General features: G+C 34.1%; 1 protein-coding gene across 2 annotated transcripts; it reads right to left on the bottom strand.

Moving 5' to 3' along the window:
- Positions 1-1,661: 1,661 nt before the first annotated feature.
- Positions 1,662-17,050, bottom strand: LOC127849020 (polyunsaturated fatty acid lipoxygenase ALOX15B-like). Of its 2 annotated transcripts, XM_052381747.1 has the most exons (5): positions 16,789-17,049; positions 6,566-6,662; positions 5,282-5,392; positions 4,576-4,816; positions 1,663-3,825 (listed from the first exon to the last, which is right to left on the bottom strand). In XM_052381747.1, exons 1-5 carry the CDS (start codon positions 16,819-16,821, stop codon positions 2,484-2,486), a joined length of 1,824 nt encoding a protein of 607 aa, XP_052237707.1. In that variant the 5' UTR covers positions 16,822-17,049; the 3' UTR covers positions 1,663-2,483. The 2 variants fall into 2 exon arrangements, with proteins under 2 accessions (XP_052237714.1, XP_052237707.1); XM_052381754.1 differs by lacking the exon at positions 5,282-5,392 and having other exon boundaries at positions 1,662-3,825; positions 16,789-17,050.
- Between the last annotated feature and the right edge of the window lie 2,521 nt (positions 17,051-19,571).

Raw genomic sequence — 19,571 nt, 5'->3', positions numbered from 1 at the left:
ATGCCTGCCTGTCTGTCTGTATGTGTGTCTGTCTGTGTGTCTGTCTGTGTGACTGTCTGTGTGACTGTCTGTGTGTCTGTCTGGGTGTCTGTCTGGCTGCCTGTCTGCCTGCCTGCCTTCCCGTGTGTATGTATGCCTGCCTGCCTGGCTGTCTGTCTGTCTGTCTGTTTGCCTGTCTGTTTGTCTGTCTGTTTGTCTGTCTGTTTGTCTGTCTGTGCCTCTGTCTGTCTGTGTGTCTGTCTGTGTGTCTGTCTGTGTGTCTGTCTGCCCGTGTGTATGTATGCCTGCCTGCCTGCCTGCCTGTCTGTCTGTCTGTCTGTCTGTGTGTATGTTTGTCTGTATGTTTGTCTGTCTGTGCCTCTATCTGTGTGTCTGTCTGTATGTCTGTGTGTCTGTCTGTCCGTCCGTCCGTCCGTCCGTCCATACGTCCATCCGTCCGTCTGTCTGTCCATCCGTTCGTCTCTCTGTATCTGACCCTCTCTTAGCCTTGCTGGTTAATGTCTGTGAATGAATGCTAGATTTGCTAAGACAATCTCCTTTTGTTGATTTCCATACAAAGTAATATTACGCTGTAAGGTAATTTTATGATAATATGCACCACATACTGTTTTTTGTTTTTATCGAACATTTTATGTTCACAACGTAGTATTTCTTATAAAAATAGAATATTATATATATATATATATATATATATATATATATATATATATATATATATATATATATATATATATAGTATGATCATACCGAGCTGTTTAGGAATAAAAGTGGGAGCAAAGCAACTGCTTCAGCTGGTGTGACTGAATTAAAGAGATTTGCAATCAAATCAATCTGGGATTTTAAAGCATATTAAGACAAATTATTTTGGTATAAGATGAGAATGCTTAAGCCCAAACGGGCTTAATACACATCCAATGCGTTCAGGTGATCAAGAATGATAGAACTATTGCTTTCGCTTCTTTTTTGTCATTTAGCTTTTATCAATATTTTTGCATTCTATTACATTTACAAATTGCAAGGAGAGTGCTGTTTAAAACAACTCGCCAGTGGAATAGAGCAAATATTAAATAGCAAATTAGAGATCTTAAGTCTCTGCCATTCGTTAAAAAAACGCAAGTCAATGCTTGAATTTTTGAGAAATTCATGTGATTGAAACAACAGCAAGTTTTAGGATTTAGTATCGACTTATTCCAATATCATCTAAGCACATTAGGGCTATCGGTAATGCATTATTGTAAATACATACAATGAAAGCAATCGTATGCAGATTATAACTCTAACTGGTACCATATTTTCTTTCTAAAGTAAAACTCGCGTTCGGACATACCTTAAAAATCAATGACTTTTATTATTTGAAGTGATTAGACATGTGTTAGTAAATCTAATGGTATTTCTACTCGGCAGTTAAATTAGTCGACGAATAAATTTGGCCTTTTTATCTGATATCAGATTACTGTTCTTAACCTTTTGCAGAAAACAACAAAACAACAACCATTCAGTTAAGAAATCATAAAGGTATTTTATAGATTTATTTGAGTAAAAAGGCAGAATTTATATATATATATATATATATATATATATATATATATATATATATATATATATATATATATATATATATATATATATATATATATATATATTTATATATATATATTCAATATATGGAAAAAAAAGTAAATATAAACCAACCCAAGGAAACAAAGCACATAATTGCAATGTCATATTGAAGGAAACATTTGACCATTAAACATTCTTAATTAAGCGTGATTGGTTTACATTGAAGCACACACTTTTCTAGCATGTAATGGTTTATCATGATTTCTATTAAAAATACCACTTTGACAAACAACAACAATTTAATATACATATTTAAAAAGCTATACTTTTAACGTCTAGTTGTTCAATAAAGTATATATTGGCATGCGACAAAAATGCAACACAATTAGAAAAATCTAGAACCAATATACAAGCACATTTATGCACAATAATGACAAAGTTCAGACATATATTTATAGACCTGTATCACTGAAGAATACAAAACCTGGTCTGCAATTCAGTCCCATACTCCTTTACAAACAACGATATACATTGTATAACAGCAATGCAAAGCGTAACGAGAAATGCTAATAATAAAGTAAAATCAAGTGAAATAATATTCTGATATTTGGTTAAAGTGTATAAAAAAAATATCAACACAAATGATTATACAAAGCAATATTACACTAAATTCAGGCACTGATCACACATCTTACTGTTCACACAAAGTACGTTGTTTGTTCAAAGAAGTCAAATATTAATATAATTGGGTATTTAGATTGGATACATAAAGTATGTCATTTGTACAAAGTACTTAAACATTGATATATAAATTGGATATTAAGATTTGCTACATTCAGTACGTTGTTTGTACAAAGTATCAAATATTGATAGAATTGGGTCTTAAGATTTGATACATACAGTACGTTTTTTGTAAAAAGTACTCAAATATTGATAGAATTGGGTATTACAAGTGGATCCATGTAGTCATATGTGATTTCTCTTCCCATGTTTGCTTTTTGGATTTTTCTATGAATCTTACACAGATCGGCTCTAAACTTCTGCACAATATGCATCGCTTTCGGGTCATAGATGTACCGTTGGTCGAAATTACCCAGTTGGTTCCCGAATGAATGATCACTTAGGACTTTCACTATCGTCATCAGTTGGTAATGATTCAAGCGGTGTTGAATGGTTTGTATGACATCAACCTCGGAACGGCTTCCTCTGTCGCTAGGTGGCTTTCCGCGAAGCATTGACGGGTAATTCATAGGGTATGCGTATTCGTCGTACTGCTTGAAGTTCGCTGCCGCGTGTCCCGCGCTGCATGTGTAGATTATGCTCGTGACAACCTGAATCAGCTGTTCACGTGATGTAAATCTCCCGTCGACCCCTTCAACACCAAGAATACCAAGGCCACCATCATGTATTGGTCTTTCCAGGTCTGCCCGCCAGTTCTGTATCTCATAATCTTCAAACAACTCCTTATCGGATGGATAGTAGAGGTGAACGTAGTCTGTTACGTATTTAAGGATTGCGTTGTATGTCAGCAGCGCATCATCCCGGAAGGGATAGTCAGGAACTACGTCTGTGCTGTCTACACCTCGCTCTTTTAGGTCCGCCGGGAGCGTTCCTTCAACGTTGAGCCTCCATTTGGATCGATAACGCCTGATCAACTCGTAGGCTCCTTCCGTACCCACAGAAACGACTGTGTTCATAAATTGACCTTCCCCGAGTAAGATACTTAAAGCAAGATAGTTGATCGTCATCAGATACATGAAGTGCGGTGCCATTATTTTAAACATTGGGTGTGACTTGGAGAGATTTCGATTTATGGATACCTCAAATCCCTCCATAACGATGTGCGTGTATCCAAGATGGGTGTTTGCTTGATGGACGCAGGCGTCTGCATTGTTGAACCACATTTTCGCGAGGATCCACGTGTATTTGGGATCGGAAGGCAGAAAGACTGGGTTATCGTGGGCTTTGTCTTGGAACAGCTGAATGGCGATGGGAACTATTTTGTTGTCATCCCTTCGGTAAAACAATGCTATAGGAGAGCACACTACAGTCCCTTTGATCGTTGGACAATTCCGTAGAATTGAGTGGTCTATTATAAAAAGACGCCTTTTCTTTATCGCCGACTGCAGTGTATCATTTTCCAAGAGGGGTTTGAGCATTGCCGGTGTTACCGCAAGTTTCTCTGGTATTTCCGTACAGAGCCTGATAACGGTGTTGTGCGTGCCAGCAAAACGCTGCATTCCGAATTTGACATCGTCTTCCCATCTTAAAATAACAAACTTTAAAGTGAATGACTAAGTCCATGCATATATGTTTATCAAGTATGCAACATAGTCTATAGACAGTTTGATAGTTCTTTGGTTTGGTGATAAACATTATAAATGAAACGTTTCTAAAAAAAAAAAGAATATTGATTCTTATTACGTTACTATTTAAAAGATGTTGATCTCACAAGACTTTCTGGTGATTGCGAGAAAACAACAAACTAATCGGTTTCAAAGATTGGGTGGTTCGAATGATGTTAACTGTGTTCCGAGTTGCAAGTGCGATATTAAGTTTTCTTTAATGTTGTGAAGCCAAAACGTTTCGTGTTCTCATTTGTAAGAAAACTGCTAGTACAACTTAATGATTTACCGGAAATTGGTAAAACAACTGTTCATTATATAAATTACCATCCACTTGAGTTTAAAAGGGCATTAAAATACCCTTTGTTGTCTAGGAAAATGATATATCATTATTTACATGATTAAAATTATAAGTCGTCTGTGTGTATCTCGAAGTTCACGAGATACTTCGGCGACCGGAACTGCACTCCAGGCACACCTACCTAATTTACTATCTAGGCTTGCTAGTTGAGACGAATTTCTGAATCATAGCTGCATGTAAATTTCCCTTTCGCAAATCAATAAAATGGATGATTGTTACAAACCCGATATCGAAGTCATTGGAAGAATCAGAATGTTAATATACTTTGACATGATATGATTTACGTGGAAAAATAACTAAGTTAAATACCGCGTGATGTCTGATGGATGCGGAAATAAACACCCAAATATTTTTTTGACGTCATTAATGTTTGTCCAATCGCCTTTTTTATGCGCAATCGCCGTGGTCAACTTCTTTATGTCCTCTACTGCTTTGGTATAATGTCCTGGATTCAACCGTGGAACGACTTTCACCTGACAGGGGATCCCTGTGGCTCGTTGAGTGTATTCGAAGAGTTTCCGCTCACCATCAAGGATTTCTCTTCGTCGATCTGTTAAAAGAATTGGAATGATAAATGAACATTCAAAATGGCCACAATACGAGGTTATATATCAAATATTAAGGATATGTGCTTTTTTATTCCAACATGAGACGGTTTTTAAGCTTTGATTACCCATATACTAAGCGGTTTGGGAGTATAATAACATATTTAAAATATGGTAAAAGTGGATAATTCGTGAAAAGGTTCGCGCAAATCTGCCTAGCAGATGACAGTGACGTTTGAATGAAAAGTTTAAGCATAATGCACGAAGAACAAACGGCGACCACAAAAGCTAACCCTGAGCATGTATAACCGAAGAGCTTGAACATTTCATAGAATTAAGTAAAAAAATGTTACAACATATTTGCTGGTCTGAATGGATTTCATTTTGTACCGCTGAAAACTGTTAGCAGAGATAGTAGATGTTTAAAGGCGCTGGGAGAAGTTTTGGACTTCAAGTTAACGATGTGTTACCTTGATCTGGATCGTACTTTGGCAACAAAGGTTCCCTCTGTTCATTGACGCTCACCGCAATTGGTGAAAAAAGCTGTGGTGCGCATCGCTCGACGCCTTGAGAATATGTTCCTGAATGGTATTAGTTGTTTTAATATTAATAATATAATATCATAGTTGAATATCGATTTTACCACGACCCGCGACTTTTTTCTATAATCAATAAAAGATAATAAGTTCGGGTTATTCAGCAACAAACCATCGGTCAAATGTTGTACAGGTAGATGCGGACATTCCAAGAAATTTGTCAATAACATGCACGTGCTTAATGAGGAGGACATACGTATGCGAGGACTGAATGCGTTGAAGTGAGGAAAGCGCTGTAAATGACTTACATAATGGCGTCTTTTTATGTTTTGTTAGAATAGAAAGGATAATTTTTTGTTTGAAGTTCGTAGACGTCAAAATAATAAGTTATTTTAAACTGGCTAACAGAATGAAAATATCCGTCTTCTTCTTAGAACCTCATTTAAAATACGAACCTCACTTAAACGCAATCAGTCCCCGTACACGCTTGCCCTCCCCACCCCCCTTCGCCCCTCCCATTTTTTACGCGATATAGCAACTTTTAACCTTCAAATCATGTCTGCATTATTCAGCATGGTAAAACAACATAAATACTGCAAAAGTTATCTAAGCACTAATGAAAAATGTTGACGTTTTGTTAATAAAGCATTGAATGAATAACACAACACAAATAAAAAGGTTCATTTCCTAAACCTTTTGTACATATAAGTTTGTATTTGATCAATACAATATGTGTTATTGTTTTTAGACCGTTATGCAGAAACGGTAAGTGTAACGAAACGTAAAATAGTTTACTGGCTGCCAGACATCTTCAGAACTTTTTTCGAAACATTACAATCTGTCAATAATTTAACTAGAATTAAACTTAGTGGTTCCCTTCTCTGTCTTTAGAAATAAAAACGCGTGCCGTGTTATAATCATAGATTCAATGTTTTGTTCCGAGAGTATTGTGTTGTTGTAGTGAGCAAATTGAGTGAATTATATAATTAAATAATACGCTATGCATTACAATAAGTGTAATTAACATTTATAGTCGCTTTTATTAAATACTATCATGCAAGTGACATTTTGATTAGATCAACTTGTTTACAAAAAACATTCTCAACAAATAGCTTTTTTGATGATAAAAATCTTTCCAACAAGTTAAGAATTTAAGCAAGACTATAATATTTCGACGGTTTTCTTTTAAAGTTGTTAACCTTCTGTGTTCATCGTTACCATATATACATTCGGTCTCCGTAATTTTTTCAACCATCCATTCTGTGTTTTCTCCGTCGCCGTGTTTCCACAATTGCATGGTATCCACTTTCTCCCACTGAAATACAAAATGATAATTTTGCGATGACAGTTTTGTATCGCCTCAAAGGGAGACATATAGCGATCTCATCATCGTTCCGCCCGTCTTTCTTTACGTCCCTTCTTCATTAGGTATCTGCGTAACTTCAGTTCGCTTGTTGGCCGGAGGATAACGCCAAAAGACTTTAAATGATACTGTTACGTACCTTTGGTTAGAGGTACACAGTTTTTATTAAGCGATTAACTGAAACTTTCAGATATCTCAGATTTCATATTTCAGATTTCAAAAATAATGTTACGTTAGTTCAAACCGTTTTCAAGTATGACACGAGTCGAAATAAACAATGAAACAATAATTTGTTCAAATGACGAAAAATAACCCAAGTGTACTACCCGTAACAGAGACACACAATAGGAAGTTGTTTGTAACCGCAAGCTTTTCGGTAATTATACTAGTGTAGTATTTACACAGTTTTACACATCACTCTGGATCAGCAGACGATTTATTTCATAAATCAATCTCAGGGTTAATGGTCGCCATCTTTCGAACTACTTTCAAAAGTACAACAACAACAATAACAGTAGGAGACAATTTTAATTGCGAAAAGTTGAAAAATTGAGTACATGTGTCACGGTTGTTGAGTGGAATAGTGTTATTTTCAACTGTGTACGAAGGATTTGAACTGGTAGTGGAATAACCGAATTGTTGGTGAAAATGGAATTTAGAAATATTCTAGTAATTCATCATCGTGTAGAATTATCATCAGCATCATTTCTGTGGAACATTGCAATATTCAAAATACAAGTGTTTCATAGCTATGGTTCTTTTGACATAGTTCACTAATCATCAAGACTGAAATGATTAATGCACACAGGTAAAGTAAATAATTGAATTTGTGCAGAATGTTTATTTGTTACAAATTATTATTTAATTTGACCAATTTATTTAAGATAGATTGCACTGAAACTCAAAGTCTAAAGCTTAGTAAGACACTTAAGCCAGTTTTCTGAGAAGAAACAATACTTGTTCAGAGTATAGCAGGCTCATGCGGCCTCTGGTTTATTTATTTTGCCTCGGCCTTTAACCTGGTCGCTTTGATTTCAGGTGTTTAGCCCCCATATCAACAAGGCTCTCGACCCTATATGTAGTTATTCATATTGTTTAAAGATTTTGAGAACCCTCACTCGGTGCCAGTGGGGATAAAACAGGGACCTTCTTATAGCTAGATGAATGCATCAAATATGCCAGCAACACTTTATAATCAATAACTTTAAAATTGATGATTCTGTTCTTTTAACTACATGTTTGTACATTACTAATTTACCAAAACAATGTGAAACACATTTTTATGCCCCCAAAGGAGGGCATATAGTGATCGCACTGTCCGTCTGTCTATCCGTCACACATTGCATTTAGGTTTTGAAAAATGCTCATAATTTCTATGTCGCTTCAGGTGTAACATTCATATTTGATATGCATGTGTATATGGACAAGGCCTTCCCATACACACACAAATTTTGACCCCTATGACCTTGAACTTAGGGTCAGCGTTTAGGTTTTGAAAAATGCTCATAACTTCTATTAAAGCGTTTATCGGGGGCGTATGTCATCCTACGGAGACAGCTCTTGTTTTTGCTACTGTCCTCTGCACAAACCATGATATATCTGCATATATGCATCCAACCAAATCAGTAAAACTATTTGTCACTTAATTACAGTAAACTTATTGCATGTTAACTTTTCAACAATATATATATATAAATATATATAAGAGATCTTGAAAAAAAACACACATCAAACTTCAAATTGTTTTAGTAAATTATAGGCCTTAATTGGTATTGTGACATTGACACCACTCATGCATGCGACTATACAATTATACAACTATGGAACACATTATTTATGAGAAATTCCAATACATCAACATATCGTCTCAAATTTAAGGCAGATAATCTGGTGCTTTTTTGCTGCCATTTTTACTATTACACATTTTTTTTTTCATTTTATGTTATGATGCATTGATCTTGTTTCTAAATTAACCAAGCAATCATGTCAAACTTTTGAAGAAAGATGTTGTCTGATAAATATAGAAAATATAATCACTACAAAGTGAACAAAATTCAGTTGAATACTGTGACCAACGAAGATTTGCCAAAGAGCAATTCAGATCATGTTTTAAATTAAATACAAGTAATACGAAAGTCTGCCTATTGGATCCCAGTAAAGACTTATTTGTCAAATCTTCACATTAATTTTCCCTTAGCCATTTAGAATTGGGGACTAAATACCATCAAGTCATGTAAAAAGGAGCAGGATATAGCACGCTTCTATTGATCTCTTAAGCTTTCACATGAATTTTACGGGTAATTTTCATACAACAAATGATATTATATAGTGTAATGATAAAGCATTATGAGCACAAATTATATCTCTTACTAGTTGTGCAAAAATCATTTAAGTGTCACATTTCAAACGAAAATGTATATAAAAAGGTATTATTAATTGTTAAAACGTGATAAAAGGTTATTTCAATTCACTGAAGCATTTAATTACAAGAAAAAGTGCATTTTATGTCCATTACAATACATGTAACAGTATTGGCATTGTATTTATCTGCATTTGATGTGCATTTAATACACTTAAAAATGCAGACAAGACACACTTCTAACAGAAACAAATGTATTTTTTTCAGCATTTTTTCCAGCATTAATACTCTTCAAGTGTATTTTTTATCATCCCAAATACACTTTACCAGGAAAAAGGTATGTTAAAATGCATTTTTAGTTTGTTTTAAGTATATTTTCAAATGCATTAAGACACTCTTTTTTTTGCAAAAAATGTTAAACAAAAACTTGAAAATATTTAATATACTAAAGTGTAGTGATATTTAAAGTTTTGTATGAGCATCAAAAACAGTGTCAAATTCATACCAGTGCCTATTTAGTAGCAGTAGGCTTTATATGGTCTACTTGTGGTAGAAATAATGCATTTTGTATAATACAACATACATAAATTAAAAAATATAGCTGCCCATACAGTTCAATACAAGGTTCAATTAACTACACTATGCAAAGTTGAAATATGACATCAAGCTTGGAATAATCTTTTCAATATTGAATAATATGCTGTTTTAATTTATAAGTGAAATAGACACTTGCATATAAAAACTGATTTTACATCAAAACTAAATGTTTAATGTGATTTTTAGCTCCACTGGCCATAGGTCCTGTGTCCATCGTGCGTCCGTGCATTAACTTCTCCTTTAAACATCTTCTTCTCCTAAACTACTGGTCCAATTCTGATGAAATTTCTTAGGAATGTTCCTGGGGTGAACCTCTTTCAAATTTGTTCAAAATATGCCCCTGGAGTCAAATTTGGCTCTGCCCTGGGGGTCACAAAATTGAAAATGTGCTTATATAAGGCCTATTTTGTGAAAACTTTCAAAATCTCCCGTCCATAACCATTGGGCCCAGGGCTATCAAATTTGGTATGTAGAGACATCTAATAGTCCTCTACCAAATTTGTTCAAATTATGCCCCTGGGGTCAAATTTGACCCTGCCCCGGGGGTCACAAAATTGAACATATGCTTATATAGGGTATATTTTGTGAAAACTTTACAAATCTCCTCGTCCATAACTATTGGGCCTAGGGCTACCAAATTTGGTATGTAGTGGCATGTAATAGTTCTCTACCAAGTTTGTTCAAATTATGCTCCTTGGGTCAAATTTGACCCTGCCCGGGGTCACAAAACTGAACATACGCTTATATGGGGCCTATTTTGTGAAAACTTTAAAAATCTTGTTGTCCATAACCATTGGGCCTAGGGCTACCAAATTTGGTATGTAGTGACATCTAATAAACCTCTACCAAATTTGTTCAAATAATGCCTCTGGGGTCAACTTTGACCCTGCCCCGGGAGGTCACAAAATTGAATAAACGCTTATAAAGCGCCTATTTTGTGAAATCTTTAAAAATCTTCTTGTCGAAAACCATTTGGACTATGGCTACCAAATTTGGTATGCAGTAACATCTTATAGTCCTCTACCAAGTTTGTTCAAATTATGCCCTTTGGGTCACAAAATTGAACATTATATACTCTTATATCTTGCTTATTTTGTGAAACCTTTAAAAATATTCTTGTCCTTAACTCTAGGACCTAGGGCTACCACATTTTGTATGTAGTGAGATATAGTAGTCCTCTACAACGTTTGCTCAAATTATGCCCCTGTGGTTAAATTTGACCCAGCCCAGAAGGTCACAAAAGTGTACATGTGCTTAAATAGGGCCTATATTTAAGTATTTGCACATGCAGAGAAATTTGTTTCAGCCTTTTTTTCAGCAGTGGAGCGATACAGGGCCATCATGGCCCTCTTGTTTAAATACTCAAAAAATGAAACCGTGTTCATGCTTGCATGAACACAGTTTATAAATGCTGTCAGAATTATAAAATATGCAATTACTATAAATACTAAAAAATTCGAATGAATATTACAATAATACATTCTGAATACTTTAGTATGTAATTACCAGTTTTGTCTGAGAAAATCACTAAATTTTATATATTTATTCAAATTCGCATAAATCATATTTTAAAAACACATAATTACTTCAAATCCTTTCACACAATACTGAAAATAATGCACAGTTTCTTATTGTTATTGATTCTTTATTAATTGATACATGTACCATTTTTTAATCTTGATGCATCCTCAATTGTATTATGCACATCTTAATCTGTTTTAACAATTATAATATAAAGATTAAGGCTGACTCAGTAAAATAATAATCCATGATTTCTGCAGTACTTGCAGACAAACTAGGAATACTGTTGTGCTATTATCTATCTATCTAATGGGATATTAATTTGGCTTCAATAGAAAAAAATCAAAGCATACACATGTATATAATGTGTATGTATATATTAGTTAAACTTAAATTGATTGACCATCGATAAAAAGATATTATTATATATGTATATATATATATATATATAGAAGCTTAAAACAGTATCCAATTGTAACAGTCAATTTTGGGAAAATCAACCTTATAATTATTTTCTGTGTTGGTCAATGTCATAATTGGTATAAAATGTATATTGAACTGGAAGTTTTCTTTATTTTAAATGATAACATTTGCTTGGTCAGCCATAATTGTCACAATCAAGTGGTCTTTTGACACTGTAGTTTTCTCACTGACTATGGGTTTGTTCTGAGAATGAGCCACACTTAGTATCGTTGGGGAGATGAGTTGTCAATTTTATGTTTATCAGTCTTTCATAATCCAGTATACATGTAAAAAGGGAATTTGTAACTAATAATCACACAATATGCACAATTAAAATTGTATGCATTTAGATTTATTTAGTACTGCACATTAATCATTTTCCAAAAATATGTAGCAACATTATATTATATAATGCTGCAATACTAAAGTAAATTACTAATTAAAGGTCGCTGATGTGTAATGGATGTGGTGTCCACCTAATGATCTGGAGGTCACTGGTTTGATCCCCAGTGTGGGAGCATTCTTAAGAAATCTCCAAGAGACACCTAAGTACACGAACTCAAGAGCATTTCACATACATGTACGTAGTTAGTAATTTAAATTTAATCGAACTAAAAATGGGTTAAAACTAACAACTGAAACCCTTATTAATACGTTTTATTTTGAATCAAGCAAATGTGGAAATTCATTAAAAATAATGAGTAAAATTTAAAAATTCTACTTTAAAGTAATCATGATAATTTAGATTATTTTCAGAATATTTAATGATGATAATGATACAATTATTTATTCCCTAAATGATAAAAATAAAACATGTAATGTTAATTTATGAAAAAAACGTTTATTTTTATCAATATCATGGTAATTACAACTAGATACAGGCAATTAGATCAGAAACGTGCATTAATTATATTAATGAACAACGCAGACATTTGTAGTGATTTATGGTCACTATTTGATTAACGTTCTATACATGACCTGTCATAAAAAGTATTTTTTAGCCAGTACTACAATCGGCAATGATAGTCTGTATTGCATACATATTCCAACGTCTATTATCGATTCGCTTCCTCAAACTGAACAAATATTTAATGTTTACATCGCGAAACGTAATGCATCCAGTTTCACTTTCGGTTTGGTTGGTTTTGTAAACACCGTAATTTCATCTTAAAAATTGGATGATAGGGTGATTAAATAATAATGGAAAAGTAAATCACTTGGATAATAGGTCAAAATGCAACACAAATGAACGTTAATAGTGCTCTTAATATCAAAGTTTCGGTAAAAAGTTTGGCGCTATTTCAACGCGCATCGTATACAGCCTCATAACAATAGACTGACAACCTTTTGGGTAGTAAAGTAGTAATACAAGGCAATATGGCGACCGTTAGCCACGAGGCCTATCTTACAGAGGAATCCGAGATAGCCGATGTATCACGATTGTTTTACACATGTGACGTGCAGTCAGTCAGTTCCGCATTCTTTCAAAATTTATGTAAATATTACAAGAAAAGTGTTCGAAAAGTTTCCAAAATCATTGTTGCTTAACGCATAATATAAAATGGTTTATAAAATGGGAGTATTACTATGAAACCGATGTGTTTACGACTTTAGGGAATTTTCTTAAAAATAAATTTCTTCTTATCAACAAAAATACGTCTTTTATTGGATCTTGACTAAAACTCAACTCCCTCCTGTTTTGACCTATTTACCAAACATCGTAACAATAAGACAAAATGGCTCATTATTTAGAAAACAAATATTGAAGTAAAAGTTAAGGCCCATGTTACCTGAACTGTTACTTAATATTTTATTACTATATGGAACATTGAGTATGTCGTTTGTAGACCTGAACCATACAGATCTTATTAAACTAGTTATATTAAGTGTCCGTATTTAAAATGACTTCACGTGTACGTTAAAAGCGTCATTTGTATCATCCAACGTAAAGGAAAATTAATATCATTTTCAAATATTGTGATGTACTTTGTTTTGTATATGGCTTTGCTTTATCGTTGACCCAATGCACCTCTTACACCTTTGAGTGTTCATGAAAAATAAATCACGCTAGCAAGGTCGGTACATTGATAATTGCATGAACGTTTACGTAACTGACATCTAGATGTTCAAGATTCCTACATTTGTGTTTGCTGTCTGTAATTTAATTCATTGAATACCCTGAGCATGAATAGAAAGCTTAAAAGCTTTATTTTCAATTCGTTACAAAGTGAAATTGTCAAAATGTATTTTTGAGTCAACCTTCAATGTGATGCTTATTTACATTTATATCACTTATTTGTATAAACGTACCTTTATAAATATATCCAATATTGGTGTTACATAATATACCTGTTAATAACGCTTTATAAGTTTATAATCTTTATTTCGTAGTTTCGTTATAATTAATTGACTTAACCCATGCATGTATGCATGTACACATGCATGATTTATGTAACTGTTACCCATGCTTTGCCAACAAGGAGAAAATCCTTATTATAAATTCCAACAGTCAACTGGTTAGCGGTCCGGTTAGCGCAGTGGTTGGTTCACGCACAACTCACCCAGGCGACCTGGGTTCAATCCCCGTTCCCAGAAGCATGTGAGTTTGGTTGGTGGTCACCATATCGGATAGGTGATGTTTTCTCCGTTTACTCCGGATTACCCTCACAACACAAGACCATACCAAAATTTGTAATCGATCAGCAACAAATAATAACTATTAATTAAATTAAATTAACTCAAAATGAATGCAGCTGTAATTAAAAACGTCCAAACTTTAAATAGTATTTTCAACTAGAACACACTCAGGGTCCATTCACAATGCAGCCTTAGGCGCGGAAGGACCTCATTAACTTCAAAACACACACACAAAACATTACCCGGTCTATACAACGAGCCTATGTTTAACGCTCCATATTAAGAGCGAAGGCCTGTTGCCTTTGCAAAAATAAATTGATATTACTAAACAGACATTAACCAACAATAATCTACTTTCAAAAGCATTGAGATCAACATAATTGGGTCTAATTGAAAGCAAATGGTTGTTCGGGGAATAATATAAAACACAAAACTGTGAAAATATTAAGCACTTTTTTGAACTTCTTGGTTGCCTTACGAACGTCATTTCAATTGCGTAACTACATTAACCTACCGGGTGAAATCATTGCCTTTAAAAAGTACACATGTCTATTAACAGAAATAAAGCAAATATGACGGTTCACAAGCTTATCGTATTCATCTGCCACGTTTTATTGCCGTCACCTGGTTGTGACAAACACATGCATGATGTGTGAGGGATTAAAGGGGCCTTTTCACAGATTTTGGCATTTTTTAACTTATTCATTAAATGCTTTATATCGATAAATGTAAACATTGGATCGTAAAAGCTCCAGTAAAAAATCAAGAATAAAATTAAAAAAAGGAAAAGAACATTGCCCGGACCAGGTTTCGAACCAGTGACCCCTGGAGTCCTGCCAGAGTCCTGAAGTAAAAACGCTTTAGCCTACTGAGCTATTCCGCCGAGTACATATACTGAACGTATTTTATACCTTATATAAGCAATCTCCGTAGTTTCACAAAATTTAACGACAAAAACAGAACTCTCCAAATTATTCAATCGTTTCGCGTTGCAACGCTTTATAATTTTTAGGTTTTAAAATCGTCAAAAGATGCATATAATGGCTATATTAGACCATGGTAAATGTTCAGTATTACTGTTTCCTCACAAATATCATAACTAAGACGAAAATTTGCGAATCTGAAACAACTTTTTTCAATTTTGTCAATTTACCAAAGCGTGAAAAGATCCCTTTAACGCAATTATGATCAATTGTGAAAAGAAATGCAACTGTCCGAACATTTAGAATCATTAAACATAGAAAAAATCTTAATATCCAAAATGTAAGTCACACAAATTTTAGTATTATTTATTTAGTATTATAGCTAAATAAAGGGTGTTATTGAAAACTAAATATAATTTCGGTTACTGCATTGAACGATGCCTTAAAGGGATCTTTTCACGCTTTCGTAAATTGACAAAATTGAAAAAAGTTGTTTCAGATTCGCAAATTTTCGTTTTAGTTATGATATTTGTGAGGAAACAGTAATAATGAACATTTACCATGGTCTAATATAGCCATTATATGCATCTTTTGACGATTTTAAAACCTAAAAATTATAAAGCGTTGCAACGCGAAACGATTGAATAATTTGGCGAGTTCTGTTTTTGTCGTTAAATTTTGTGGAACTACGAAGATTGCTTATATTAGGTATAAAATACGTCAAGTATGTGTACTCGGCGGAATAGCTCAGTAGGCTAAAGCGTTTTTACTTCAGGACTCTGGCAGGACTCCAGGGGTCACTGGTTCGAATCCTGCTCCGGGCAATGTTCTTTTCCTTTTTTTAATTTTATTCTTGATTTTTTACTGAAGCTTTTACGATCCAATGTTTACATTTATCAATATAAAGCATATAATGAATAAGTTAAAAAATGCCAAAATCTGTGAAAAGGCCCCTTTAAGGCAGTGCGTACTACAAGAATCTTCTCTCTGTAGTCTCAATATTCATTCATATTCAAGGATAACGTTGCGAAAAACGGAGACGAGCATTATTACTGAATAGCCTTCAAAAGCTCACAGACCTGCGTGTTCATTATTGTAAATAATGATATTTAATTCAGTGTTGCTAAATATATAAAGAAGTACAAATGCAGCAGTACGTTAAAATGAATAAATAACTGTTCACTATATCAAGAAGATAAACTCCAGTATTACATTCTTATTATACACAATTTCGTGTTCCTTTATTGAAGGAAAGAGACAAATTGCCAAAACAGAACGGCACAATACGAACCAACATACAAACATAGTAAAATAAAGCTGGGGTCACAGCCTTGGAACAGTCAATGCATAGCACTGGAAGTTTAAACAGGTTTTAAAACGCTCAACCTCACACTTGGCCCAGCAATAAGCATTATACATATACATGTAAGTGTAAATAAAATTTAACCTCATAGCATTGCAACTCAAATTTAACAATAATAAAAGGGAAAACCACCATACGTTAATATTTTTACACCTTTATTCGTGTTCAAAAGATGAACATATATATATATAAATATATATAAATAAAATAACTTACTTGCTTATTATTGTGATTAATTGTAAACGCCATTTTCTTCGGCGAGTTCTAATTGTAGTGTTTCTTTTACAGAATACACTATTTATCACCATTAAAGGCACTCCATTTAAGGAACAAACACCATTGAAAGTTATACTGGTTTTATTTACATCCGTACTCGTCAAGCATACAAAAACAGTCTGTCTCTGAACATGCTATCAAAGAGGCATTCATGCCGGAGGCGTGTCCTGATAGTAGGCGTGGCCAGTGCAAGCTATACCACACTAATGATACCTCGTATGTCCGCTTTCTTTTCCCAACCAAACTAAGTGTTCAGCAAGCGCAGATGTACGGAAGCCCTGGAGAGACATTTTTTGTTACTTGTTACGAGTTATTTGTTATTACTTATTAGTTATTATTCATTTGTTATGAGCTACTGTCTTTCGCGGCAATCGGCCATTTTGATCATCGACAATCAAGACGCAAAACACGAGTTTTCGTTTATATTGTAAAGGTGGATGCAAGTAAGTGGAGCTTTATTAAAATATAGTTTTCAGTTTACGCATTTGAAATAAGTGAGGAAAATGAAATTCAGAAAATGTTCAAAGATAGCGAACAAATAACAAATTTGCTAGATCGAGCTTTGTAATCAGCTTGCTTCTGAAGAAGCCACCGTTTTTATCTTTTCATTTTAGTTTGACTCTGGTCCTTCTGTTTGTAGTTTATTTATCGCCGGCTGGTTAAATTCTGGAAAATGGGCCTCGGCCAGTGGCTGAACGAAATCATTAAAATTTACTAATGTCATCATATAATAAATATACTTATTGAGATTTATGTTCCCAAGTGTATATACTGTGTAAATGACATGATTAATATTTTATGTAAATCTGTCACCATTTCAACATGTTAAAACTATCGCAAGGGAAGGACCCCCGATATTGTTGAAGAACTTCAGGTCTAACCCTTTTTCCATTTTGTATGTATGGACCAATGTATATATTTGTATAATGTCATTATCTGGAAATAAAATATGTTTAAAGTAAAGTAAAGTATTAAAATTTACTGTATAATTATCTTACTCAAGTGTCGGATCATGGTTACTTGTATGCAGGTACGCTCAAGATGTTAAAAATGTGAAGATGTTTAAATGTGATGCATGTTTATTTCCAGAGATTATCACATAGTTGAGTGCAAGCGTATCCAAGAGGAGGCTGAGAAACTGTTCAGTGATGCTGCTTAAAACTAAAAACATGGCAAATGCTATATTCATAAAGCTGTTGCTATATACATCTACAGTTTTATGCGTAGAGGTCGTAGTTCCGTTAAATATACCACATTCTGGAAATGTTCTCACCAGAAATGAACTAATTAAAAAATACTTTATGGAAGGACTAAAATACATGGAAATAGTCCTGTTTTTTATGTGTGTTTTTTGCAGAGCTAGTAAGAGCCATATAATCTTGCAGAATTAGTAAGAGCGATATAATTTTACAAAGTAAGCAATAGTGAACTCACTAGTAAGCGCGATATAATTTTGCAGAGAGATACGCTTGCGCAGCGCTTGTAAAAGCAATATAATTTTGCAACGCTATTTAGCGCGATATAAGTTTGCAGTTCTATCAAGCGCCATAACTTTGCAGAGCTAGTAAGAGCAATGAAATTTTACAGAGCTAGTAAGAGTGATATGATTTGTCAAAGCTAGTAAGCGTGATGTAATTTTGCAAAGCTAGTAAGCGCGTTATAATTTTGCATTGCTAGTAAGAGCAATACAATTGTGCAGAGCTAGTGAAAGCGATATAATTTTGCAGTGCTAGTAAGCGCAATACAATTTTGCAGCACTAGTTAGCGCGATATAATTTTGCAGCACTACTAAGCGCGACATAGCTTCGCAGCACCAGTAAGTGCGATATAATTTTGCAGAGCTTGTTAGAAAAAACGTTTGTGCAGAGCTGGTGAAAGTAATATAATTTTGCAGAGCTAGCAAACGCGATATCATTTTGCAGAGCTAGTAAAGGCGAAATTATTTTGCAGCGCTAGAGATAGCAATCTAATTTTGCAGCGCTAGTAAGCGCGATATAATTTTGCAATTCTAGAAAGCGCAATATAATTTTGCAGTGCTAGTGAAAGCAATACAATTGTGCATCGCTTATAAGAGCGATATTATTTTGCAGCGCTCGTATGCGCGATATAATTTTACAATGCTAGTGAGCGCGTTATAATTATGCAGACCTAGTAAGCGTAATATAATTTTGCAGCGCCAATAAGCGCGATTTAATTTTGCAGAGCAAGTAAACACGATATAATTGGCAATACTAGTCAGCGCGATTTAATTTTGCAATACAAGTAAGCGCGATATAATTTTGCAATTATACTAGTAAGCGATATATAATTTTGCAGCGCTCGTAAGAATGGCATTGGAGTTTGTTGTGCATGCAATATATACAAATAGTGTCCAGCGCGCCTGGTTACAGCTTAAAAAAGCAAAATATAAAAAAACTAAATAAGGGCGTTTTTCTTGCCAAGTTTATTATGTTTTAAGATTTAAATTAAGATAATTGGACAGAAAACTTAAGAGGATATATTAAACTTACAAATAATATTAAAATAGCGTTATTTCAATTTTACCGGAATTAACAGCATAGTAGGCGATTCAACAACCATGGTCCGTGACCTTCTTTTCATACCAACATTACGGATCTCTTAAACACGATTGTTTGTCCGGATTTTACGCACACAATATACTCAGTCACAATTGTTTTGTTTTTTTTAAATTAAATCAAAGATAGAAAAATGTAACTTAGTAC

Source organism: Dreissena polymorpha, chromosome 1, assembly GCF_020536995.1.
Source record: "Dreissena polymorpha isolate Duluth1 chromosome 1, UMN_Dpol_1.0, whole genome shotgun sequence".
NCBI lineage: Eukaryota > Metazoa > Mollusca > Bivalvia > Myida > Dreissenidae > Dreissena > Dreissena polymorpha.
The sequence above is the reverse complement of the archived record's forward strand: the minus strand, read 5'-3'. Positions and strand labels throughout refer to the sequence as shown.